General features: G+C 37.8%; 1 protein-coding gene across 2 annotated transcripts in view; it reads left to right on the forward strand.

Moving 5' to 3' along the window:
- MCF2 (MCF.2 cell line derived transforming sequence) overlaps positions 1-26,125 on the forward strand; it is a 77,994-nt gene that overhangs the window by 39,242 nt on the left and 12,627 nt on the right. For both annotated transcript variants that reach the window (XM_033115366.1, XM_033115283.1), the window contains 12 exons: positions 3,764-3,801; positions 7,161-7,249; positions 8,642-8,708; positions 9,420-9,535; positions 9,648-9,717; positions 11,491-11,583; positions 15,070-15,162; positions 15,967-16,092; positions 17,143-17,364; positions 23,544-23,636; positions 25,052-25,130; positions 25,681-25,747. In XM_033115366.1, the coding sequence (XP_032971257.1) occupies positions 3,764-3,801; positions 7,161-7,249; positions 8,642-8,708; positions 9,420-9,535; positions 9,648-9,717; positions 11,491-11,583; positions 15,070-15,162; positions 15,967-16,092; positions 17,143-17,364; positions 23,544-23,636; positions 25,052-25,130; positions 25,681-25,747 (1,153 nt within the window). The remainder of the gene's footprint in view (positions 1-3,763; positions 3,802-7,160; positions 7,250-8,641; positions 8,709-9,419; positions 9,536-9,647; positions 9,718-11,490; positions 11,584-15,069; positions 15,163-15,966; positions 16,093-17,142; positions 17,365-23,543; positions 23,637-25,051; positions 25,131-25,680; positions 25,748-26,125) is intronic.

Here is a 26,125-nt window from a genome sequence, read left to right on the forward strand (position 1 = left end):
TCTTAGAAGCTTCTAGTGAGTGAATGGCTTAGACAATAGAATGGGTTGCCTTTGCTAACTAGGGGCAGGTAAATAGAATACTTTTGCTAGTAATTAACTGTCACAGAGCCCATTTCCTCGTTTTTATCTTTGTAGACTAGTTTTAATCATGTAATGTCCATTCCCTTTCTATGTTCTTTAGGATAAAATAATTATCCTCACTGCGATATTGAACTACCCTGGTAATAAGATGACACTATTGCTCCAAGGTTTCCCTTGAGCTGCCCCTGGGGCCTCTTAAGGGAGAGTGATGTGGCCTTAAGTTAGTTGAATGGGTGACCAGGGGACGAAATTCAGTCTCTCTGATCTGAGAGAATCAGAGACTTCATTAATGTATGGGAACTACTTTGAAATTCCGAGGAAGATTGAGCCAGGCATAATGAGTAGAAAAATCCAACCCTACCCCAGCATGGATCAGATTAAAAAGAGGTGAGGAAAGCAGGTAACTAGGCCAAAATGATCAAAGTTGTATAGTTAATAGTTATTAAATGTAAAAATATTCTTACAAATTAAACTGTGAATAATACCATAAATGAATACCGTTCACTAAGATGATATTGGGGAAAAGAGTAAAAAGAACAAGAAGCCAGTAAGGGCCTAAAAACCAATAGCTACGAGGATAAAAATAGAAACGGGTTGGCATTCCTAAGACCTCAGTTAAATTTCTGGCATCATTTACTGGCCGTGTGACCTTGGGCAGTTCACTTAACCTCTTTTACCCTCTGTTTCCTTGTCTGTAAACTAGGAACATTAACACCTACTGACTTCAAAGGGTTCTTGTGAAGACAAGTGAAAAAAACATTGCAGAGGGGCGGCCAGTTAGCTCAGTTTATTAGAGCACAGTGCTCGAAACAACAGGGTTTCAGGTTCGATCCCCACATGGGCCACTGTGAGCTGTGCCCTCCACAACTAGATTGAAACAACTACTTGACTTGAAACTGATGGGTCCTAGACAAATACACTTAAGTAAATAAAAAAGTTTAAAAAAATAACCATTCTAGAATATAAATACTCGATAAGCTAGACTAGCCTTCTGACTAAGGCTTCTGGGCTTTAAAGTCCTCCAAAAGCTTAGCTCCTCAAAAAGGGATCCAACCCAAGAAAAACAATTGGCAATGTTAAAATAAATCAAGCTTTCTTTTATTTTAGAAACTCTTGTGTCTCTGCAATAAAATTATTTCTTGGGAGTAGCTTGGATTTGCTGTAATGTACGACTGCCTAGCATATTTATGAGAAAGAAGGTAGCTTTCTGAATGCATCACATGGGTAGATAAATGGTTGTATCCATTGTTCATCACAGTTTATAAATAATCAAAGCATTTACTGACGCTAGAAACATTGTTAATTTTACCTAATTGCTCTGTGAGTAATGGGGATTATAACAAACATTTCCAAATAATTCTTCAGGCTTTTCATTGCTAAGCCAAATACATAAAATTTGGTCACAGCATAAGTGTTAATTTTTCATAAAATAAGTCAAACTTTTTTTTCTTTGTTTTTGTTTATGTTTATTAATTTGCATCGAATAGAAGCCGGTACCTAGCACAGTGCCAGCTGGCACCGAGCAGGGTGTAAGAAATATTTGTTGCATTAACATTTAATGCAGATGCAAGTCATGGAAGAACATTGTCTGTGAGGGGTGAAACGCGGTTTGAGCTCCTAAATCTGTAACTCTTGTGTAGCTCTTTCTCATAATCTTCAGACCTGCGTTTATAATTTGCGTCCTCAAATTTCCCATAGGCAGCTGAGACTCAGTATCCCCCAAACTGATCGCAGCTCTCCTGCGAGCCTCCACTTCCTGTGTTCCTCATCTCAGCCATTCCGGGCCCTCGGCTACCCCTTCTCACTCATGCCCCACCTCTGATCAGTCACAAAATCCACTTCTTTCCATCCCCACTGCTGTCCCTTACTGCCACGCCCCTAATCCAAGCTAATAGCATCTGTTTCCTTGACAACTGCAGCTATCTCCCTGTCTCCCCACTTTCCCTTCTCAAATGCCTCTCGTTGTCTTGCCTTTTGGGCTGTACACATACTGCTCTTTCTCTGGAGTACTATTCCCTTCTGGAATACTGTCCCTTGGCTAACTCCTACTCCTCCACCAGATTTCCCATCTCTAGGCTGTCTCCTTTAGGTAAGCTTTTCCTTCCTGCCTCTCCTCCCCTGCATCCAGTTTGGTTAGATGTTCAAGCTATGTGATAACACGTCCCCCTTCATTTCTTCGCAGCTTTAGTGTAATTTCCTGCTTTGTGTTGTTTTTGCTAGACTGTAAGCTCTGTAAGGGCAGGGACTGTGTGCAATTCATGTCTGTATTCCTAGTACCAAACACGGAGCTTAGCATGCAGTATAGGCACTCAATACTTTTAGGTACATATTTCTGTTGTTAAAAGAATGAATTCGTCTACCTTGCTTTTCAGAAAAAGATGCAATCCTCATAAGTTGTGTGTTTTTTTCATCTCAATGTATTTGCAGAGAATTAATTAGTGCCACTAATTAGGGAAGCTCCTTAAGTTACCTTCATAAATAAGTTTGGATCTCTGTATAGCAGGTGTCTAAAGTGGTGGACATCGGTATTTATTGAGAAATTGATTTTATACGGTAATTGCCATAAGTCTAATTTATCTTTATATGTATGATTATATAAACGTACAATTTATATATAAATATATTTTTAAATAAATAAAAGTGAAGTATAAAATTTCGAGAACCCAGCAGCATAGCTTCTCCCTGAGAGTGCCTTGCAATGGCTCCTGCTGAGGAGGAAAAGATAGAAAGTCTGTCCCTTCCATGCAGAGGAGAGATCCACGCAGCCAGTGTGGGTGGCAGCCTTTTCATCATTAAGTTCCTGAGAATTAGGAACTTAAATGACCTACTCTTTGACTGGACTCTGCCCTGGGCTTTGTAGGAACATCTGGACTCGTCACTTAACAATATAGAGGCTCACCCTCTGTAAACACAAGAGAAGGATTAAACAGAAAGAAAAAAAGAAAGATTAAACAGGAAGAACAGAAAGATTAAAGCTTGGAATTTTAATGAAGTTGTTTTTCGTTTTGTTTTAGCATTTTAACATGCTTCAGAAATGTTTTATATAGTTGTTAGAAACATGCATTCTGACAGTAGAAGATTGGGATGTGAATACTACCTCTGATTCTTGGACAAGATACTAACCTTACTTATCTATAAAATGGGGATAGAAGTAGGACTTATCTCACAGAGTTAATTTGAGGGTTGAAAAAAAGAAAATGCATATGTAGGGCTTAGAACAGTGCCCGGCATGCAGGAAGTGCCAAATAAATGCTATAATTATGAGTTAAATTTAGATTTTTTTTTTCAAAACTCTTTTGACCCAGTTAATCAGTGAGCAACAATCTGACTCAATGCTTATGTGTCAGAATGAACACTAAATCTGCAAATAAATTATGAGTACTAACACCTACCTTCATGCTGACTCGGCAGTCAAGCAAATGTTTGATGAATGAAAGGATGGGTGAATACGTAGGAAAATCATAGTAAGAAGTTGAAACCATACAGCTAAGCTTAACCATTCAACTGTTTTGCATAGTATGATTTAAAAATCTATATAATCTATATAAATATAAAAATCTACTAAAAATACTAATATAAACACATTGGAATATGACTTTATTTAATAAAGATGCATGTATTTTTATTAAAAGTGTTGGTTTTAATTCTGGTTTGAAATTCTTCTTTCATATTTCTCTCCCAGGGAAGAAGACTTGGAGACAAAATCAGAGCAACTTAAAAGTAAATATCATTAATTAATTCAAGGTTGGCTTTATTGCTGTAGTTGCAGAATCAGTATGGGGCCTTAAACCATAGTTTAATTCACTCAGCCATTATTGTGCGTTTGAAAGCCTATTTAATTTAAAAGAAAAAGCTGCTGCCACATTGTGTCTAATTGCAGTACTGGCATCTACCCAGGTGTGTGAGCAGTGTCTCAAGTCGGCTCAAGTTCAGAATAATTTCCGTAGAATATCTCATACAAGTTCCAGCTTCTTTGCCCCGACCCCACCTCAGAAAACCTACATAAGTGTTACACCTTTTTATAAAAGGAGATTTCTTTCATAAGTGATTCCAGTCCTGCAAGTGTGAAGCATGGACAAAGGACAGGTTCTAATGCACCAGATTCTGGGCTCAAAAAGGCACCTATTTGTATCTTGGTAAATACACGATTCCTTCTCAGTTATCCATGACATTCTGGTGTCTGCAGAGAGTAACCTCATCATAACTGCGGCACCCTACGTTTTCTTTGTTCCTTTTTTTTTTCAGTAATTTTTTTATTTTTCAATTACAGTTGATATACAATATTATATTAGTTTCAGGTGTACAACATAGTGATTAGACATGTATGTGACTTACGAAGTGATCAGTGATCACCCCAATAAGTCTAGTTCCCATCTAACACCACACATAGTTATTACAATATTATGGACTATATTCCCTATGCTATATTTACATCCCTGTGACTCTTTTGTAACTACCAATTTGGACTTCTTAATCCTTTCTCCCCTTTACCCATCCTCCCAACCCCCCCTCCGGCCCCCCAATCTGGCGACCATCAAAATGTTCTCTATCTATGAGCTTGTTTCTGTTTTGTTTGTTCTTTTATCCTGTTCTGTAGATTCCACATGTAAGTGAGATCATATGGCATTTGTCTTTCTCTGACTTACTGCACTCAGCTCAATACCTTCCAGGTCCATCCATATTGTTGCAGATGGCAAGATTTCATTCTTTTTTATGACTGAGTAATATTCCATTGTGTGTGTGTGTGTGTGTGTGTGTGTGTGTGTGTGTCACTTACTCTTTATCCCTTCTTCCATTCAGGGACAGCCAGGCTGCCTCCACATCTTGGCCATTATAAACAATGCTGCAATGAACACATGGATGCACATGTCCCCCAAAGTAGTGTTTTCGATTTCTTTGGATAAATACCCAGAAGTGGGATTACTGGGTCCTTCTTTGTCTCTTGTTATAGACTGTTTTAAAGTCTGTTTTGTCTGGTATACGTATTGCTACCCCACCTTTTTTTGTTTGTTTGTTTGTTTCCACTTTCACGAGATATCTTTTTTCCATTCCTTTACTTTTAGTCTATGTGTGTGTTTTGATCTGGAGTGAGTCTCTTGTAGGCAGCATATGTAAGGGTCTTGTTTTCTTATCCATTCAGCCACCCTATGTCTTTTGATTGGAGCATTTAATCCATCTACATGCTCTCTGTGTGTTCTTGATGGTAAATAAGGACAAGAACATACTTCCAAGAGGCAGTTTGTCATAATGATACAGATTATAGAGTTAGACTAGACTGCCTGGCTTTCAATCCCAGTTCCATCACTTGGTGGCTGTATAATCTTGGGTAAGTTCTCTGGAACTCAGTTTCCTTATCTATAAAATGGGGATAATAATAGAACACCCTCATCATGAAGTTAGTGTAAAGATAAATTAATCTAATATTTGTGAAGGACTTTGAATAATGTGTGGCAGATGGTAGTGTTCTAAATGTTTCATACAGTTGTTAGCAGGCTAGTACTGGATGGCCTGTACTGACACGGCTTGCCTGGTTATCATGTTGTACAGCCACAACTGGTTTCTAGAAGGAAACAGGCTGAATGCCGAATTTCATAGTCTTACATGTCTTTCAGTTCTAGTTTCAACTCATGACTACCTTAACATTTCACTGTGTATATTTATTCATTTGCATATCTCCAGGAAAAAACAATAGGCAGCTGTGACTGTACATTTTCTTGGTGAAATCTATAGCTAGTGAACCCAGTTCCAAAATGCACATATTCTTCCAATGCAAGTTGATTTGCCTGGTCCTTAGGTATTTAAAAACATAAATTTATGTTTCAAAACTTTCCAAATTTGTATTCTAGAAATCCCTTAGGAGTAAATGGTGCATACCTATCTGTCTTAATTTCAGTATTAAAATGAGGATAACAGTTGGTACATTGAGCAGACATAAATCAAACACTCTCAAAGAGGGAGCATGATAATGGTGGCAGACCATACGCTTGACCCTGTTTCATCACTAGATATGCAACCTTGGCCCTGTTGCTAAACCTCTCTGACCCTCAGTGTTCCCATCTGAAAAATGGGGATAAGTATGCCATAGCTTGCAGAATTGCTGTGTAGATTTGATATAATGTGTGTTAAGCACCTAGGACTGTGCCTGCACAATATATAGAAGGTAGTGAATAAATGTTTGTTCCTTTTCACATGTATTTGTAATAAGTAGGTCATATTCTGTGGAAATGCTTTTTAGCTGATAGATTCCGCATTTCATTTTGGGTGCCGTGCTTCATTTTGTTACAAAGTAATGCTATATGTCCTTGGAGTTCAGGCTTTTTGCTCAGCTCAGCTGTCCAGTACAGCCAGATCCCTGGAATGTACTTCCGATGCTTCTGAAGCGCAAATAACCTCATTGTGTGATAAATCTCATTCAGTTGACTCGGTAAGGCAGTCCAAGTCCCATAGAGTCTGTAAAATAAGTCAGCAGTTTAGGATCAGGAGGTCACTCGTAGCAACAACTGACTGACAGGTGGCAGAGAGCAGAGACAGATGAACAGGTTACAGCCATTTCAAGAAACAGTAGACAGTTCTGCACATTTTATTAGCCGTGGAGTTTATCATTAGGTTTGTATCATTCATGTTCACGTTTGATGCCACTGAGTCATTAGGGAAAGGGTCAGTGATATTCTGTATCCTTGGTTAAAGAATTCAATGATTCATGTAATATTTCCCAGAAAGGTTTCTATCAAAACTCATTAAGGTTAAAGAACCATTATGGTCCTTCATTTATAAACTTTAGTTATGTGGACAATCAACTTTTTATGAATTAACATCATTTCCCCCAAGTGCCCAATAGATGGAACATTACTATATAAAATAAATTCTAACTGTATGTTAAGTCTGTTCTCTTAGGCAACTCAAATCATTTTTTACTAGTACATACCACAGTTATTTCTGAAAAAATAATCATCATAGTGTTAGTTTTCAATTTATCTGAACAGTTAGGACCTAGAGAAAACTTAATTTGAGCGAAATTTCCTTGAAGAAGATCTATACCTACACATATTCTCATTTAACTTATATTTTCATCATTTCAGATTGAAGTGGTGCATGATTGTCGGGAGAAGAACAGCTCTGGTCAATCCTCCAGTTTGAACAATGACAATAGCTTGGATGTTTTAAAGAAGTATCTTTTATTTATTAACAGATACTCATATACACATCTACCCGTAGGAGTCACTGATTCAGTGTTCAGGACCAACACGCTTGGCATTTTGAGTTCACACAATGGGGTTCTACTGGGTGTGATGAAAAGAGCACTAGAAAAGGTGTCAGAAGTGGGGTTTAGGCCTGCCCAACCTGTGCTCTGTTTATGTGACGTGAAGTTAACTAGACCTCTGCAGAATCTTAGTCTCCTCTTTTGTAAAAGAGGGCAGAGTGAATAGGACAGGGTTCCTGAAGCTAGAAAGGATTATGTAGACATACATTATTATTTATAGATATTAATAATCATTGTTTTCTTCATTTTTATAATATTATGTTAATAGTCCAAACATTAGAATACTCACCTTTTAAATTTTATATTACAGAGGTGTAAGTAGCCAGTATTTTAGAGCAAGACGTATGTAGACATATATACCGGGGGTGCCAAAAAAATGTATACAAGTGGACACTTTGGTCAGCGTTGCTCAAGCAGTAGTTCACCGTAATCAGAAGTGTCTGAACACTGATGGCAACCACTTTGAGCATCTCTTATAATTGCAGAAGTCAAATGTGACTTGTATCTATCTTTTGTTATTGGTATATATCGAGTATTACAATTTCAATAGTTTTTTCCTTTCTTAAAATGTATATACATTTTTTGGCACCTTCTGTATGTATCATATATATATATATATTTTCAAAGATTGTTAAATGTTAATGCTTTAAAGGTTAAAAATAAAAGTGGGGCCAAAGGTAGAAGTGAAATTAAAAGGGTTACTTATACTGGAGAGTTAGGAAATTAATTTTAAATATGATGTCAGTTGGAAATCACATTAGAAGGAAAATGTATTTTATTTTAAAGAGACAGTAAGCAAAATTACTACAGAAACTTAAGTATGATGTGTACTTGGGAAAACCAGCTTAATAAATCCACTTCATGTCTTGGAAAATTTCAGAATATTACTGGGAAAAGGGAAAAAATTGTGCCTAAAATGCGGATATTTCTTTTTGAGAGAGAGGTAGAAGGAGGGAATTATAGCTCAGAAACCGTGCTGTCCCCCAAAATTGTTTCCCAGATTTTTAGGAATAGAGTTTGTGAGTTTTTAGTAAATTTATTCTTAAGCTTAGTGAGTTAGAAGAAAAGAATTTTTTCATTTAAAAATGACACTTGAGCCCTGCTCCCCTTTCTTTTAAATGTATTTTAGAGTTTTATGGATGGTACTTTTTTCTGTTTTGATGATAAAATCTAAACCATTGGTAGTTCCTGTGCATTAACAATTTTTACTTTAGAGAGTTTATAATGATGATAATTGAAACGTTGCAATACAATTCTAAAGCAATAAAATAACTGATAAATATTGTCTTTTCATTTTAGCCACGTCCTAAATGAGCTGATACAGACTGAGAAGGTGTATGTTCGCGAGTTGTTCACTGTTTTGTTGGTAAGGGACTCAAATTGTATTTTGCCATCTTTTCCCGAATGCTCCCCTGCTACGTTTGTTAGGAAGTGTTTAGGGCAGTCTGCTCTTTCTCTCTCCTTCCTGGATTGTCACATGGCAGCAGTGGGTATTTCTCCAATAGTCAGAGGTTGCATGCCTGTCAGATGTGTGTGTTCAGGTTCTCCCTCCGGAGTGAGAATTAATGGATTCAGAATTTATTACAAAAAATAAGCTGTTCTGTTAGGGATACAACAGATTGTTCTAACTATTCCCAGGGTACTGTTTAGAGGCTGTGATGTAAAGAACTAAAAAGGGGAGAAAAGCGATCATGTCATACAAATGTTGTAATATGAATTTGGTCTGAAAAAACCTAAACACTTATTGCTAGCTTAAGTAGAAGTTAATGACTTATAATACAATTTTTTGTACTTAGTTTCTGTTTTGTTTCCTACATTATAAGTTACCTGAAGGCCAAAGAGCTGTCACTTTGTTCTACCCATTGAGTGGAAAGCTTTCACTTCCTTGTCCTACTTTCTGAAAAGAAATAATAATGATAATGAATAATTTGGTGACCTAGAAAATTTGAATGTTAAAATTACAGACAGCTTCACCCACTAACCCCCTACACATTTTGCTGTGCCTGCACCTTTGGTAGCCCAATCAAATGTTAATGTGGATATTTTTTAAATGAATAAATGCATTTATTTTGGGTAGGGCTATAGAGCGGAGATGGATAATCCAGAAATGTTTGATCTTATGCCACCTCTCCTGAGAAATAAAAAGGATGTACTCTTTGGAAATATGGCAGAAATATATGAATTCCATAACAAGTATGTAATTGTTAAATTGAATTTTTTTCATCATATTGTGTAAAGGGTTATTGACCAATTTATTATATTTCACATAAAAATATGTAATGTTTTTTCTCTGAAATTTTCATAGCCTTTTCATGAACAGTCTGGAAAATTGCATTGACTCTCCAGAAAGAGTGGGACCTTGTTTCCTGGAAAGGGTTAGTTCAATTATTATTTAAAAATATGTAAATATGGACCACCAAAATAGCCACTCATTGTATAAGGACAGATTTAGAGACAAGGTAGGTATTGTTTGTTATGTCTTTATGTTCTTGGAGGAGACACATCACTTCAAGTATTTAATGCTAAACCAGGTTTTGTTACAGAAACTGGTGCGAGCGTGCAAACGGCCATTGTGTCCTGTGCTATCAAATGCATCAATGGCTCAGCTTGCAACCACTGACCCCTGGGTGATCCCAGGAGTCCAAGGACCATCCTTGCTCTGAAGATGTGAGAGTTGGGATCATCTTAGCACAACCATTCTTGGCTTGGTTAATTGTTAGCCTAGGTAATGCCTGGTATTCCCCTTTAATACATGTAAAGTCTTAGAATCAAATGTAGTCTGGCTTTCAGACCCAAGGCATCTATCACAAGAACTCTGCAAAACGGAGAGCTGTCAGTTTTTTTTATTCTCCGAGATCATCCCGGGAGGCTCGTTTCTCCATGTCCCCAAGAGTGTACTTAGTACAGTTGATTTTCCAGGCTTTGTAATCATAGTCTCCTCCATTACAGTTTCCTTTCAGAACGTTCTATGCTTATCTAGTTCCTCCTGTTCCTGAAATATCAGTTCTGCCTTGATTTGAGAGTCAGTTTGATAGAGGTGTTTATTGAAAGCTTCCTAATAGATATCTTATCTCAGCAAGTATTCATGGAGGGAGAAACTAAGGTTAAAGAATTATGTGTTATTACCTTTCTCAACATACCCTAACTTGAAACACATTTAAACTATGTCCAAATTCTTCCCTAACGAATAGCAATCTTTCTTTTGGACTCTCGTAGGACTTAATGACTGATACTCATTGGGGATTTTACATTTTCTATGCATCTTTACATATATTCATAAATTCTTTCTCGAACTCAATGGAAAACTCTGTGAGGCAGGGTCCATATCCTATATATCTTTGTACCTCTCATAAGATTAGCAGAGTTCCTGGCAACCAGTAGTGGTTTAATAAATGCCTTTTGATATGCTCATTCATTCGACAGCCATCTACTGAGAACCTACTATGCACCAAGCACTGTGCTAGGCAATGTGAATACCAAGCCCAGGACTGTTCATGGAGAAAAACAGGGAATCCTATGTGTACAGTGTGAGTTGTGCTATGTTAGAGATGTACAAAGGGTCCTGTAGGATCCAAGAGGTGCATCTTACATAGACTAGAGGTATAAATGATGGCTTTCTAGAAGACATGACTAATGAGATGAATGTAAACTTGTGAACAGGAGGCAGTCCATTAGCTAAGGGTCAAATAAATATTCCCGGGAGAGAGAAGAGCATGAGCAGATGTCTAGTGGGGTATGGTATGATGGTGATGTCCCAGTGATCAACCAAGGACCTTGGAAGTTAGCTACGAGGTCACTCACCAGGGAACCAAGTGACTAACAGCATAGAAACAGCAGAATTCTTTGTACCCTGTTAACTCATAGTTATGAAAAAATGAGTCTGCTTTTATAGTACATTCAGAGAAGGCTTTTTTCTCTCTCTAACTCTTGAACTTGGTAAGTGGAAGTTATGCAGTTACTTGGGTAATTATGTGTCCCTCTATGGGGACTAATGAGCATGCTGTACTTGGACTCCAGAGAGGGCTCCTGGCCAGCTGCCAGTGTGGCAGCCCGTTTAGGCCCCATTCCCTGTAATGCTTAGCCTTTCTTGATCAGAAAAGCACATGTTCACAAATTGGTAATACATTTGAATTTGCTTTTTATCACAGAAAGATGATTTTCAGATATATGCAAAATATTGTCTGAATAAGCCCAGATCAGAGGCAATTTGGAGGAAGTATTCAGAGTGCGCCTTTTTCCAGGTATAGTAATTATTCAGGTTTTGGATCTACTCTTTCTGGAAGATACTGGAATACTTTTTATTTATAAATTCATTTTCTACTTTAAGTAAATTATATATATGTGTGTGTGTATATATATATATTAAAGAGCAATTATATATATATAGATATATATATGTGTATGTGTGTGTGTATATATATATATATACACATATATATATGTGTGTATATATATTAAAGAGCAATTCAACTCTCCCCAAAACACATGCACACACACGCACACACGCTGCTTGGATAGACAACCACATTCAGCTCTTTTAATGTTGGTGAATATCATTTTGGAGATTCTGTTCACCTGTCTCTTGCATAAGCTCTCTGGTTTCCTAGCTGTCATATATTTTTCTTTCTTGTTTTACTCACTTGATTGGTGGAACACATCTTCCAGTAATTTTACTGAGAAAGTACATGGTAGGTAAAAGTTTTTGAGAGCTTGCATATCTGCTAATGTCTTTATTCTACCCTAACACTTGATTGCTAGCTTGGCTGGGTATAGAATTCAATGTAGAAATAATTTCCCTCAGCATTTTGAAGGCATTTGCCCCATTGTCTTCTATCTTCCAGTGTAGCTGTTGCAAAAGTTGATGTTAATTTGGTTTTTGTTCCTTTGCATGTGACCTAATTTTTGTCCTCTCTCTAAAAGCTTACGGGAACTTCTTTTGTTCTCAGGGATCTGAAATTTCACAATGCTGTGCCATGATTTTGGCACTATTTTCATCCATTATGCTAATCTTGTGGTGATCCTTTGAATTTGGAACCTCTTGTCCAAATTCACTTGGATTTTTCGTTTTTCTTTGATTCTCTCCACACGACTTTCTCGGTTCTCTCTTTCTGGAATTCCTATTTTACATCTGTTGTTGCATATCCTGGACCAGTCCTCTAATTATCTTATCTTTCCTTTCTATTTTCTGACTGTCTTATTGCTCTATTTTCTGGAATTTATCTTCCAGTCCTTCTATTGAGTTCCTGCCGTTATGTTTTTAATTTTGAAGAGCCTCTACCCTTTTTTGTTCTCTCAGTATTCTTTTCAGTAGAACCCGGTTTTTGTTTCATGTGTTTGTTTTACTTATCCATATAAGGATAATAATTATAGGTTTTCCTTTTTAAAATAGTTTTATCCTCCCTCCATAGTTTCTATTATCTTTCAGATTGTTTTTCCTTTTCTTCATTTTGTTCCTGTTACTCATATTAGATATTTTCTTCAAAGTCTAATGATACATGTTTGTCTACTTACATTAGGAATAAGCACTAAAAAGCTCATTGGAAGTTGCCTGGGCATATGTGGGTTTATTGACCATGTTCCTTATTATTGGGTGATTTGTCTCAATCTCTTTCCTTGGGGGGATCCCCAATACCTGTATCTTTAGATCCTTTCTCTCAGACTGCTCAGTCTGCTACCTGGTGAATAAGGAACTGGCTGCCAGTGTTCTTGTAGCCAGGTGAGGGGAAAAGGCTGAGAGTCTCTCATTTGGTACATACATATTCAAGTAATCTCTGCTTTTAATATGGTACTCTGCCCTCATCTGGACCTGGTATTCCCTAGTCCAAAGGCCTTCCGTTTTAGTCTTTTCAGATAAACATCCGTTCTGCTATGTGGAGGGAGAGGCAGCCTCCCACTTGTGCCCAGTGGCATGGCTATCTAGAGGCTTATTGCTGCTGCTGCTGCTGCTGCTGCGGCTTTTAGGTTTTTATGCTCACTTAATTTGGGGGAGGCTAATAGCTTTTCTGACATGTAGTTAAAATGCCATAAAACTGATCCATTTAAAATGTACAATTCAATAGTTTTACTGTATTCACAATGTTGTGCAACCATCACTACAATCATTTTAAGAATATTTTCATCAGTCAAAAAAAAAAACCATGCCTTTTAGTAGTTGCCTCCCATTTCCTCTTTCCCTGCCCCCCAACCCTCTGCACTGACTAATCTGCTTTCTATAGATTTGCCTATTCTGAACATTTAATATAAATGAAATCAAGAAACATGTAGCCTTTTGTGTTTGGCTTTATTCACTCAGCATAATGTTTTTGAGGTTCACCCACATTGTAGCATGTGTCAATATTTCATTCCATTTTATGGCCAAATAACATTCCATTGTATGAATGTTCCCCTTTTTATTTACTCACTCAATCATTTGATGGATATTTGGGTTGTTTCCACCACTTGTGTACAAGTTTTTGTGTGGACGTGTATTTTCATCTCTCTTGGCTATACCCCCGGGTGTGAAATTGCTGGGTCATATGCTGACTCTAACTTTTTAAAGAGCTGTTGTTTGCCAAAATTGCTGCACCATTTTACGTTCCTCCCAGCACCATATGAGGGTACTGATTTCTCCACACCCTCCGCAACACTTGTTAGTATCTAATTACTTCTTAACAGTCTTCCAACAACCATCTTTTTTCAAACCCCGCCTTCATCTCTCACTTTCAGAGGTCCTTGATATCTATAATTCATTTTAGAGGGGAAAAGGTGTTCTGTAACATAAATTGAGGTGTTCCCTGGCTTTTCTCTCTGCCAACTTGAAATTTACTTTTCTGGAGTGCGCTCGGTTTGGTTTCCAGTTTCCAAATTTTGTCAACGATTTTTCCTCTCCCATCTTTGTAACATTGGGTTTTACCTTGTAAAAATAACTTTTCCATCATTTTAGTTGGGTATCATGAGTGAGGAGAGCTAAATGCATGTATTGGTTCACTATCTTTAACTATAAGTTGAAAATTATTTGAATTAGACTGTATATTGGATTTTATCCGTATTCAGAAGGGGGTCCTCGATCTTACATAGGTATATCTCCTCCCACTCCCTTTGTGTTCTGCACTTCCTATACGCACATTTCATCCTATCCAGCCCCCGTCTTGCCCTACAATGTTCCCAGGACCCAAAGTCATGACCCTTATATTTATAGTGACACTGAACCAATAATCAAATGAAATATAGCACCAGTTGATGAGGGTTGTATTTTTCTTGTGATATTAAAAAAAAAAAAAAAAAAAAAAAAACCTCTTCTCATGCCCAGTCTGATTTATATTCAGTATAACCTATTTCTTTTCTGGGCCTTGGACTGTGGAGCTGAGCCTTTTGTTAATTTTCTTGGAAATATTGAAGAACTTTTTAGTCATGTTCATCTATTGCTTCATTCATTCATTCATTGCTTTCTGTCATTCAGTGCTTTCTCACCTTGTAAACATTCCAGAACAACACAAATTTATATGGTAAAACTTTTAGTCTTCGAAATTTTGGTATTTTCTACCTCTCAAATCCTTGAAATGTTTACTGTAGTTTCTCAGATATACTACCTCTAATGGCCATACCATATGTAACAGCGATTTTTCTGGTAGATTTTCCTTGAAATGTTAAGAAACCTGCATGCATTGGGTCGAAATCAATGAATACTTGGCATTTTTACAGGTATATGTCTTAATTTAAATTTATTGGTAATTATATTTGAATGACAGGAATGTCAAAGAAAATTAAAACACAGACTTGGTCTGGATTCCTATTTACTCAAACCAGTGCAACGAATTACCAAATATCAGTTACTGTTGAAGGTAAGTACATTGAGCATTTGTTTCTTTCTTTACTTACTTCTTGGGGTCAGATGTGCCAAAACCATTGAAAAGGAAGTAACTGAGTAGAAAGCGCTAGAAATAGGTGGACTCCGTGACTGGGAAGGCTGAACTTGGCAGTAGAATCAATGCAGTATGCTCCTTGGTTCACTGCAGCTATGCGAGGGCTAGAGGCGTAAATGTAAAGCTGAGATTATCTGGCGTGTTGTTAGCTGTTTAATTACCCGTGCAAGTTATGTTGACATATGTATAGCGTTTACTGCAGAACTTTTACTGTTGTTAAAAAGAGCTAAACAAATATTTCATATGGTTTTGCAACTGTTATTTCATACGTCCTTCTCAATGGAAACTGAAGATGATACATCCCTCATGTAATGTGAAAATGCTGTGTTAAGTGTAAATACAACATAGCTTGTTTTAAAATGTATTTTCACAGTGTTCTATGGCATATGCATAATGAATAAAAGAAATTGTTGTATATAGAGGACCAAAAGGTGTGTCATTGCTTTAAAAACTAATCTCTAGTGTGTCCTAATAGCTGTTGTTTTTCAGCTCCAAAAGCATTGAATGCTATTTGCTTTATACAATTTAGTCAACATCCCATTTCTTCTCCAATTTTGACATTGTTATTAAATATAGTATTAATGTGATAGCATATGAAAGAAACCACTCAAAAACGTGACGTTATCTTTGGATTCCTCCTTGAAAGCATATTGGCCAAAATCTTATTCATTTTCTCAAGCTATTAATATCTGCCTAATATTAATTCTCAACTTCTAATTATAGGAGCTATTAAAATGTAGCAAAGGCTGCGAAGGATCGGAACAATTAAAGGAGGCACTTGACACAGTGCTTGATTTACTGAAGTCTGTTAATGACTCTATGCATCAGATTGCAATAAATGGGTATATTGTAAGTAGATTTTAATGATTGTTGCAGTTTTAGGCGGTAAGCATGTTCATGTCCCTTTCTTCCTCTCCTGGAACCAATTGAGAAATAAGAAGAGGTAGACAAACAGAGATCCAAATGTCTGCATTTTTACTGATAATGCTAAGTGGAGAATTGGCTTCCGATCACTAGCCAAATGGATTTGTGACATTCCCCTTGTCCCCAACAGCTTATCCCCAAGTCCAGACATTGGGACATCCTGCTTGAGGGAATGTTTGGATCTTCTAAGGAGACACTTTATCCCAGAAATGCTCCTTGCCCCTAGTCCAGGATAGATATGAAAGAAAAAGATCAAATCTTTAGAGTTAGCTCCACCCAGTGGGGAAACTGGGACTGATCGATGTCATTCACCAATCAAGATTGAGGAAGAGATGGGCAGTTATCCTCTCTAAACTATCTGCACACAGACAAAGGAAGCCAGGGCAAAGGAAGTTTTGAACTATGTGACACATGGCATGTTTTAATATAAAAAGTTATGATGAAATTTTAAAAACTGTATAAATTATGCTTCAGGGTTTTAGTAGTTAAAGCAAATGTGGGGTCAGAGTCCCAGAGAGCAGTTTCCGGGTTCTCAGCCTCACATGGAAAGGTGCTGGCTCAGTTATTAGATGTCCATCAGCTGTAATCAGATGGCCATCCTCTGTGGCTGGGTGGCCTTCAGCTGTTACCTGTTAGCCATTAGCCACTAATATAACTGCCGTGGTATGCTAGGGGGTTGGTTGGTTGATTGGTTAGCTGGCTGGTTGGCTGGCAGACAGAGAAGCGGATGGCAGGTTGCCAATCATGTGGCTCCTGCTTCTTGTGTCTCCAACCCAGCCGCCAGCGAGAATATAGTGGTATGACTCCCCTACCTGTGGCTCCGTGGGTGTTCCTTTTTGGCTTCACCATATCCTGCGTTCTTATGTGGGGAGTGGGACCAGAGACCTTGCATGACAACGAAACACTATAATGTTGACGTCAGGAATCTGAATGTAGCTCTGCCTTGTGCTAATGAGTTTCAATTTTCCATCCTAGGGAAACTTAAATGAGCTGGGCAAGATGGTAACGCAGGGTGCATTCAGTGTTTGGATTGGACACAAAAAAGGTGCTACAAAAATGAAGGATTTTGCAAGATTCAAACCAATGCAGCGGCATCTTTTCTTGTATGAAAAAGCGATTGTTTTTTGTAAAAGGCGTGTTGAGAACGGAGAAGGCTGTGATAGATACCCATCCTACAGTTTTAAGCACTGTTTAAAAGTAAGACAATTTGAATTGGCACATCACTTTGTTTAAATGAAATCTTTTTTTAACTGAGGTATAATTTACATATAACTTTATTTTAGTTTCAGGTGTACAACATAATGATTTGATGTTTGTATGTATTGTACAGTATTACACTCAACTAAGTCTAGTTAACATCCATTACCACACATAGTTAAACATATTTTTCATGTGATGAGAACTTTTAAGATCTACTCTCTTAGCAACTTACAAATATACAGTACAGTTTTACTAATTACAGTCACCATGCTGTATGCTACCTCCCCGGCACTTATTTGTTTTACAGCTGAAAGGTTGTACCCTTTGACCCCCTTCACCTGTTTCGCCCACTCCCCCTACGAAATGTTAAGTAGTAGTCTTATGTAGAAGTCAGTTAAAGCAGAATTTCTCTGCCAGAAATGAATGAGGGCAGAGCTTTGTCTCCATCCTTGCCTCTCTCACTCCATTCTTAGGCAGTCCCCAACGGAGCTCCCTAGTGTCCTGCAGAGCAAAGTTTGAAATACTAAGGGGCAGCCAGATACTAAGTGGTTGGAGCGCTGTGCTCATAACACCAAGGTCCCGGTTTGATTCCCACATGGGCCAGTGAGCTGTGCCCTCTACAGCTAAGATTGTGAACAACAGCTTGACCTGGAGCTGAGCTGCTGTGAGCGGCCGTGTGTGGCCAGCGACCAGCATGAGTTGCCGAGAGTGGCTTGTGGGCGGCCGACTGGCTCAGCTGGTTAAAGCGCAGTGCTCATAACACCAAGGTCCCGGTTCGATTCCCACGTGGGCCAGTGAGCTGCGTCCTCCACAACTAGACTGAGAACAACGGCTTGACTCGGAGTTGGGGAAGAATGAATGAATGAATGAATGAATGAATGAATGAAAAAGAAATAATAAGTGGCCCAGGCTCCCCCAAGCACTCTACCAGTGGTCCTTGGAGGAGGTCTTGGTCTGGGTAGCAGGGAGCCTTTATCGTACAGGAGACACAAGATGGAAAGAGTTTCTTCCTTTTCCTAGGTACAGTTTAAAAATGGCTATGTGCTCAGCACATCCCCACCTTCCGGTTTTCTATCTCTCCTCCATTCCCTAGCCATCTACATGTGAATCCTGTCTGCACCCATCCTGCCCTATCCTTTGAAATTTCTGTATTTCCTCCTATAATCCAAACTACTATTCTGTTCTAGTATTAGTTTGGTATCAAAATGAAACCAGTATTGTTTGAGGAAGTCACTGGCAATCCAGTGAAACTCCCAGCCGGTTTTCACATCTGACAAGAGGATCTTCCAGTTCACACAAGTCTAACTGGTGAATTTGACCTTTTTTTTTTTTTACAGCTAATTCATTTTATCTTTCAAGTTTTAAATTGTGAAAGCAAGATAGCATTTGTTAGAGAAAAATTTGGGAAATAGAGAAAATGAGAAGCCTCGATTCCCCAACCTCGAGCATTTTAGTCATTTTTCATGGGCCTGTTCTTTTATCGTTGTCGTTGCTACTGTGTTTGAGAACTGATGAAAATTTCAGCAGCAGTAATCGAGGACAGGCGGTGTCCTGAGATAGGCCTGCGGTGTTTGTGTCTGGAGGCTTCTCGATAAACAGGCCGCGCTGTTCCTGATGAGGTTCCTCACCAGGGTTAGGACTTCTTCCTACTGTCCACTTTTCCTGCTTCCCTTCTGAACCCACAGAAGTGTCACCACTTCTTTACAACCCTCAGTGTTTTCATAACAAATGCCCAGTTGCTCCTTTGATATTAGCAACCCACTTCCAAGGCTCCCAAATCTCCAAGGGTCTTTTATGTCTCTAATAAACATTGGTTGACAATCAAGAATTTGTAACTGGTCTCAGACAGGGTTCAGATCTCCTGCTGTCTGTATACTGATTTCCTTGGGAAGGTACTTTACCTTCATAGTCGTGTTTGACCCAAATCCATTTGGTTCACTTTTTATTTGTGGGGTGACCTAGTTAATACTTAATGTAGTGTTGCTGGTTTGTATTGATTTTTCATTTTACCTTTAATTTGTCACAATGATGGACACACCAACACAATATTTCTAGGGTACATTAGAGTAAGGAGGGACTGGAATGAGGTAATAAAGTCATGAGAATTCAAACTACAATGGTCACCATGGAAACAAGATGGGATAGCTGCAAGAAACATTTTGATGGAAGGTAGACAGACAGGTTTGTTGGTTTACTAGATACAGGAAATAAATAATATCTGGTATCTGGAGAGAAAAAAAATCAGTCTTATTTTTCTTTCCTTCCCCAGTAATTCCTAGTATTTTTTATAAAAAAGATTAGTCAGTGATACGTGCAAGGATTTAGACCAGGATTACTAGGAAATTGATGAGGCCACTGATAGAAAAAGATTCAAGATAGGCTATTTCTCAAGCCTCACTATGCTTACGTTCTCTTCCTTACCTATGATGAGATTCAAGATTCCAGAGTTACATAATTGCTAGCATTACTAGTCAGTGTGTTAGGTAACAATTCGGGTTACTGGTTTCAAATTCCTCCCCTCGGTAGAGAGGATCAGTGCAGATGCTTTCTATGGCCAAGCAGCTTCACTGTCACTGTCAATAGACTGTTGACTTCATCATTTCTAGCTGCAATTGTACTTTCTAATGATCATGTACTGTATTTTAAGTCGGCCACTTCTATGCTGCAAAGGTGGTCCCTAAGGTTAGTCAGATGGAGAGATTTGAGTTGTTTAGAGTCTTCAGTCCATGCATTTATTATCACCATCTATTTTTTTAACGTAACAAGCATACACATAGTGCTTACTATGGGCTAGGAACTTTTTTTTTTTTTTAAAGGAGGGAGCAGCTCACAGTGGCCCATGCGGGAATCGAACCAGCAACCTTGGTGTTATTAGCACCACGATCTAACAAACTGAGCTTCCCATTTTGAGGATGGGAAATCATAAGTTCCAGACCCTGACTAATTTGCCCAAGAGCACATAGCTACTAAGTGGTGCAGCCCAGCTTCAGACCGAGGCAAATGGCTCCAGAATCCATGCTGTCAATCACTGCCCCACGCTGGGAGGCCTTGTTCTTCTTCATTCATCCTTTTTATTCCTTCATTTATTCCTTTCTATTCCTATTCTCTGCACTTACCTACTCTCTGCCTCTGTAGCAACAATTCTAATTCATTTGATGTATATCGTTTAGTTTGTGTGTTCTTGTTAAATGTATACTGATGTTCTGTGCACATGTAGTTTTAATTTATATAAATTGTATTCTGTTACAATTCTCATTTTCTTTATTTTTGTGAATCTCAGAAACTGTTCTCAAGGTACAGCCATGTTACTGATTTATACCCAGTATCTTGCTTCTAATACTTCACAGCACTTAAGCCTAGCTACATATTTTTGTAATGTGATTCAACATCAATTTCGTAATAATACTAACCCAAGAAATAACTAAACTGTCCCAGAAGCATAAAAGTCTTAAGATTGGTAGTTATTGGTTATATCCCGAGTTCTGGACCCACTGGGTGACATTTATCAAGATAGTTAAGATCTTCACACTTCCCTCATGACAGAAAATTAGGTTAGAAGTTGGGGCCCTGAGCACTTGACACAGTGAGATAAAATGTTTTATAATAAAGAAAATGTATTCATAGCTACCAGGAATCATCAATGAAAATATGAAGGGTAAGGCAGAGACCACAGTTAGAGTGTAAGTGTAGAATCAGCCTCATTTTATTCTATATATTATTTACTGTATAGTATATTATACTATATAGTTGTATAGTATAGTATACTATATGAGGTACAACTACTCATATAGTTGTACCTTTTACTCTGCCTCTAGGTTCTAAAGCTGAGTAAAGTTCATGATACTGTGAACATTTAATAAGTAAAGTAGAAACCTTTCAATAAAACCTTCATATTTTGTTATTTGAGAAAATATATATATAATCCACAAATTACAAATGATTATATACCAGTGGATCACTTGTAATGAATTGTTTGGAACTGAGAACAATATTCTCAGATAGATATAATGGTTAGATTTCCAGAGTAACTTGAAAAAGCTCATTTAATCTATAATGATATGCTAAATGTGTGCAATGAAAAATAACAAAAACTATTGCAACTCAAATGAGGGAAAGTTTAGGAAGCAAACTCGTATTTTTTTTTAAAGAGAGAATGTACAAATTTATTATTTTTTTTATAAGATTTACCATTTCATTTGGTTTGTATGTCTTTTTTTTTTTTTTAAGATGGTATTGGGGAAGGGGAACAGGACTTTATTGGGGAACAGGGTCTACTTCCAGGACTTTTTTCCAAGTCAAGTTGTTGTCCTTTCAATCTTAGTTGTCGAGGGTGCCGTTCAGCTTCAAGTTATTGTCCTTTCAGTCTTATTTGTGGGGGGCGCAGCTCAGCTCCAGGTCCAGTTGCCGTTTTCTAGTTGCAGAGGGCGCAGCCCACCATCCCTTGCGGGACTCGAGGAATCGAACTGGCAACCTTGTGGTTGAGAGCCCACTGGCCCGTGTGGGAATCGAACCAGCAGCCTTCGGAGTTAGGAGCATGGAGCTCTAACTGCCTGAGCCACTGGGCCAGCCCGCAAACTCGTCTTTTAAAAAGCTCATTGTTTGACACAAGCACTTAATGCCTGGTATTTAATCCTATATCAACTTTATAAAGTAGGTATTCTTCCCATTTTATAGTTGAGGAAACTGAAGTTCAGAAAGATTAAGCAACTTACATTAAGAGACATAACTAGTAAGTGGTAGAGATGGAATTCCAACCCCAGCCTCTTGGACTCCACAGACCTTGTGCTTTCCATCTTATCATGCACTGAAACAAAATCAGTTTAAAGATTGAGTATGAGGTTATTTATCTTAAATCCTGATGTTTGAGCAAAAGTAGGTTAGTTAGAGTGGTTGAGTAGGAATATAAAGATATTTTGGGGGGTTGGCTGGTTAGCTCAGTTGGTTAGAGCACGGTGCTGGTAACATCAAGGTTGCCGGTTCGATCCCCGCATGGGCCACTGTGAGCTGCGCCTTCCTTAAAAAAAATAATAAAATAAAACACGATAAATAACAATTCTTTAAAAAAAGATATTTTTGGACATTTTGAAAGTAACTTCTGATCACATTCAGGGTAGATGTTACAGGCTCTTTCATTTACGTGTCATTTCATTTCTAAGCATAATCCCTTTTCTTTTCCTTGATATGGGGACTTCACTACCACTACTTTTAAGCTTCTAAGCTCTAATTAGGGTCATTTTGGGGGGCTAGTGAATGGAACACAGAGTGAGTTATTCCTTTAGATAATAAATTAGGCAGGAATTGAAAGAAAAGAGAAGGTAGAAGGGGACTAAAAGAGAAATGCGTGTACAAGGGAGTGAAATTTCTCAAAAGGAATGAACCATGCTAGTAGCAGCACAAGATGAAAGAAAATGGAAGAAGATGTTGTGCTTTGCATAATCATAGGGAGGAGAAGAAAAATTGTGGTAAGGAAGGGACATTGTGTATAAGAGTTTCACTGGCTACAAGAAGACAGCACTCTCCCATGACTGATTATTTGTTTTCTTGAGAGGCCGAGAGATTAATGGAAATAGAGGGGGTCCTTGCGTGCCTGGCCGGTTTCCCCTGCCCCATAAATTGGATGTTTATAAGTTGTAGGGCTTCTATAGAGATAAGTAATAATTTGCAAGATTAACGTACCTGGGAAATGATTATTAAAAATAAATAAATTAGTTTTGGATGACCTTTTACACTGATGTTTGATTACTTTTACTTCTTTTTTTAAAATTAAAGTTTATTGGGGTGACAATGGTTAGTAAAGAGCTGTTGTTCACAATCTTAGCTGTAGAGGGCGCAGCTCACTGGCCCATGTGGGAATTGAACCAGCGACCTCGGCGGCGTTAGGAGCACGGCGCTCCAACAACCTGAGCCACTACACTGGCCCAGATGTTCAGATTTATAACCTTTGTTTCAATCACTGGAATGGATCATGTAATCTCTCCTATAAGTGCATATATGGTTCAATGAAAATATGTAAATAGTTCTGTGATAGAAATATCACTTCATATTTTTTGAATATGATATGTGTATTTTGCCCAAGTGAGAAATTATATTTCATTTCAGATATGATGGGGGTAGATTTAATGTAATTTCATATTCAAAATAAAATGCTCATGAAAATTTTGACTTGTATGTTGTAGATGGATGAAGTTGGAATCACTGAATATGTAAAAGGAGATAACCGCAAGTTTGAAATCTGTTATGCTGGGAAGGAAGAAGTTTATATTGTCCAGGTTGGTCATATAAAAATTATTGTAGAAAGCATAACCTGCATTAAGATACAAAAGTTTGAATTCACAAACAAAAATGATTTTGGGTACACTACAAAAGTTCTCATTCCTTTCATGTAGGTCACTTAAATATTATTTCGTATTTATTTTTTGTGATGTAGTTAAAAACATTTTTTTCAGAAGCACGAGTTTTCTTTAACTTGAGACATGCCTATGGTGCTGTGTAGGGCTTTAAGTTTTCGTAAGTACACTAGGAGATTTATCAACGATAACTGATAGCCAAGAGCTTGGCAGGTGCTTCTCTGTCCCCAATGAAGTTTCTGCAGTTCCAGATTTATAACAGTTCTGAGTTCCTCTTGGGCTCAGCTTTCAGAGAGTACCAGGTTACGAGACATGGCGATGTGATGATTCAGATTTGATTATGGTTAAAGCCCTGACCAGATGTGCTGTAAGGTCTAACCTGTTAAGGGTAGGGGAGGCAAATAAGAATATTGCAAGGGGATGTTGTCATTTCCATAATTCTTTGTGTCACGACTTGTGACAGGTAAATGTGCGGTTTTTCTCTTGAAAGTACCCCAAAATATGTTTTCTTTGATTGAGATATAAGACATCTTGCTATCTGTTTAACAAACTTATTTGATAAATAATGGGAGGATATTTAAAGAACGTTGCATGCTATCATCAGTTATCAAGATTACTCTGCAATAGGGCGGCCTGATGGCTCAGTTGGTTAGAGTGCGAGCTCTCAACGACAAGATTGCCGGTTCAATTCCCCCATGGGGTGTTGGGCTGCGCCCTCTGCAACTAAAGATTGAAATTGGCAACTGGACTTGGAGCTGAGCTGTGCCCTCCAGAACTAGATCGAAGAACAATGACTTGGATCTGATGGGCCCTGGAGAAACACACTGTTCCCCAATATTCCTGAATAAAAAATAAAAATGATTGCTCTGCAATAGATTATGTTTTCAGGATTAAACATAAAATATTTATACCTGAGGTGCCAAAAAAGCGTATACACATGACTTGTATTTGCCTTTTGTTGTCAGTATATATTGAGTATTACAATTTTAATAGATTTTTTTCTTTTCTGAAAATGTGTATAAATTTTTTTGGCGCCCTCTATTTTTAAAAGAACCCTCCTACAAAGAAAAAGATAAGTGAGAGTATATTTCACATTTTCTGTGACCATTATTTAAGGGCAATTTCAAAAATGGTTTTGACTATTATTTCATATAATTTGATGGCTACTTATTTGCTTCTTAGAAATTTTAAAAAACAAAATGTTAGAGTTTGAATATGGTGGTTTAGGATTCATATTCAAGTTCATGTTTGATATACTGAATTATATTGGTTTTATTATAAAGCGTCCTTTTTAATACGAAACATGTCTCCTTCTCCCCCCTTTTTAAAATCTTTAGGCTCCGACTGTAGATGTGAAGATGATATGGTTAAAAGAAATAAGAAGTATTTTGTTGAAGCAACAAGAACTTATGACAAGTAAATTTAAGCATGCATTCTTCAGAACGAGAAATCCAGTAATAGCTCATTGAGTCAGATTTTGTGATCACTTTAACAGGGAATGGGGCTGACATTTACTTTATACTATTTATAATGAAAGGGTTTGTTAAACTAATTAGTAGGAGATCAGGATTCACGGGGTTGTTTAAACAATTTTGGCAAATGAACTTTACGCTAGAAAATGAACTCTAGTGCTTGAGAAGCCATTGTGAAGTAATATAGCAAACTGAATGAGTCAACTGCTTAGGACAAGTCATCAGTGCTTGGTCATGTTGCAATGGGGGTGGTTTTAGTAATCAACTTGACTTTCTTGAATAAAATAGTACATTATTCAGTCCTTTTCCATGTTCCAAGTTCAGACTGGCTTTCACTCTGGTTATTTCTGGTCTGTGAAGGTTAACTCTAATGGGAATGGGGCGTGTGTGTGTGTGTACGTGTGTACGTACATGCGCACACATCATTGGTCTTCAAGGAAGGAAGAAGTATGGCTTCTGAATGATGCTTATCTAAGCTTTCTTTTACTCCACAGTTAAACAGCAAGAGCAGTTTAATCAGTTAACTGAACAGGATCATCTTTCTTCTCAGCGGAATAATGTGTAAGTAATTATAGTTTAAGAACTATCACTCCTGCAATCTTCTGTTTTCCCTGTGAAACATGAAACAGTGTAATTAAAGCATCTCCGACAAAAACTACCTGCCCTGTTAGCAATAACTCATCAAATTCCATAACCACATCATTTTCTCTGTTGCATCCTTGTACTTGGACTGATAGTCCTTAATGGTTAATACCATTGTTCCCCGTGTGTTAAAAGTAATACGATAGTTTGTTTGGGCTACACACAATTACAATTGCTTTGTTCTTAGTATACCCTAGGAGGAGTTGGCCTGTAAGCTAACCGTAAAAGTGGCTGTACTCTTGGCTTTCTCTTCAACATATTTTTGGTCACCTTCGTCTGATTGGAGAAAGAGAGTTG

The sequence above is a fragment of the Rhinolophus ferrumequinum genome, chromosome X (genome assembly GCF_004115265.2).
Source record: "Rhinolophus ferrumequinum isolate MPI-CBG mRhiFer1 chromosome X, mRhiFer1_v1.p, whole genome shotgun sequence".
NCBI lineage: Eukaryota > Metazoa > Chordata > Mammalia > Chiroptera > Rhinolophidae > Rhinolophus > Rhinolophus ferrumequinum.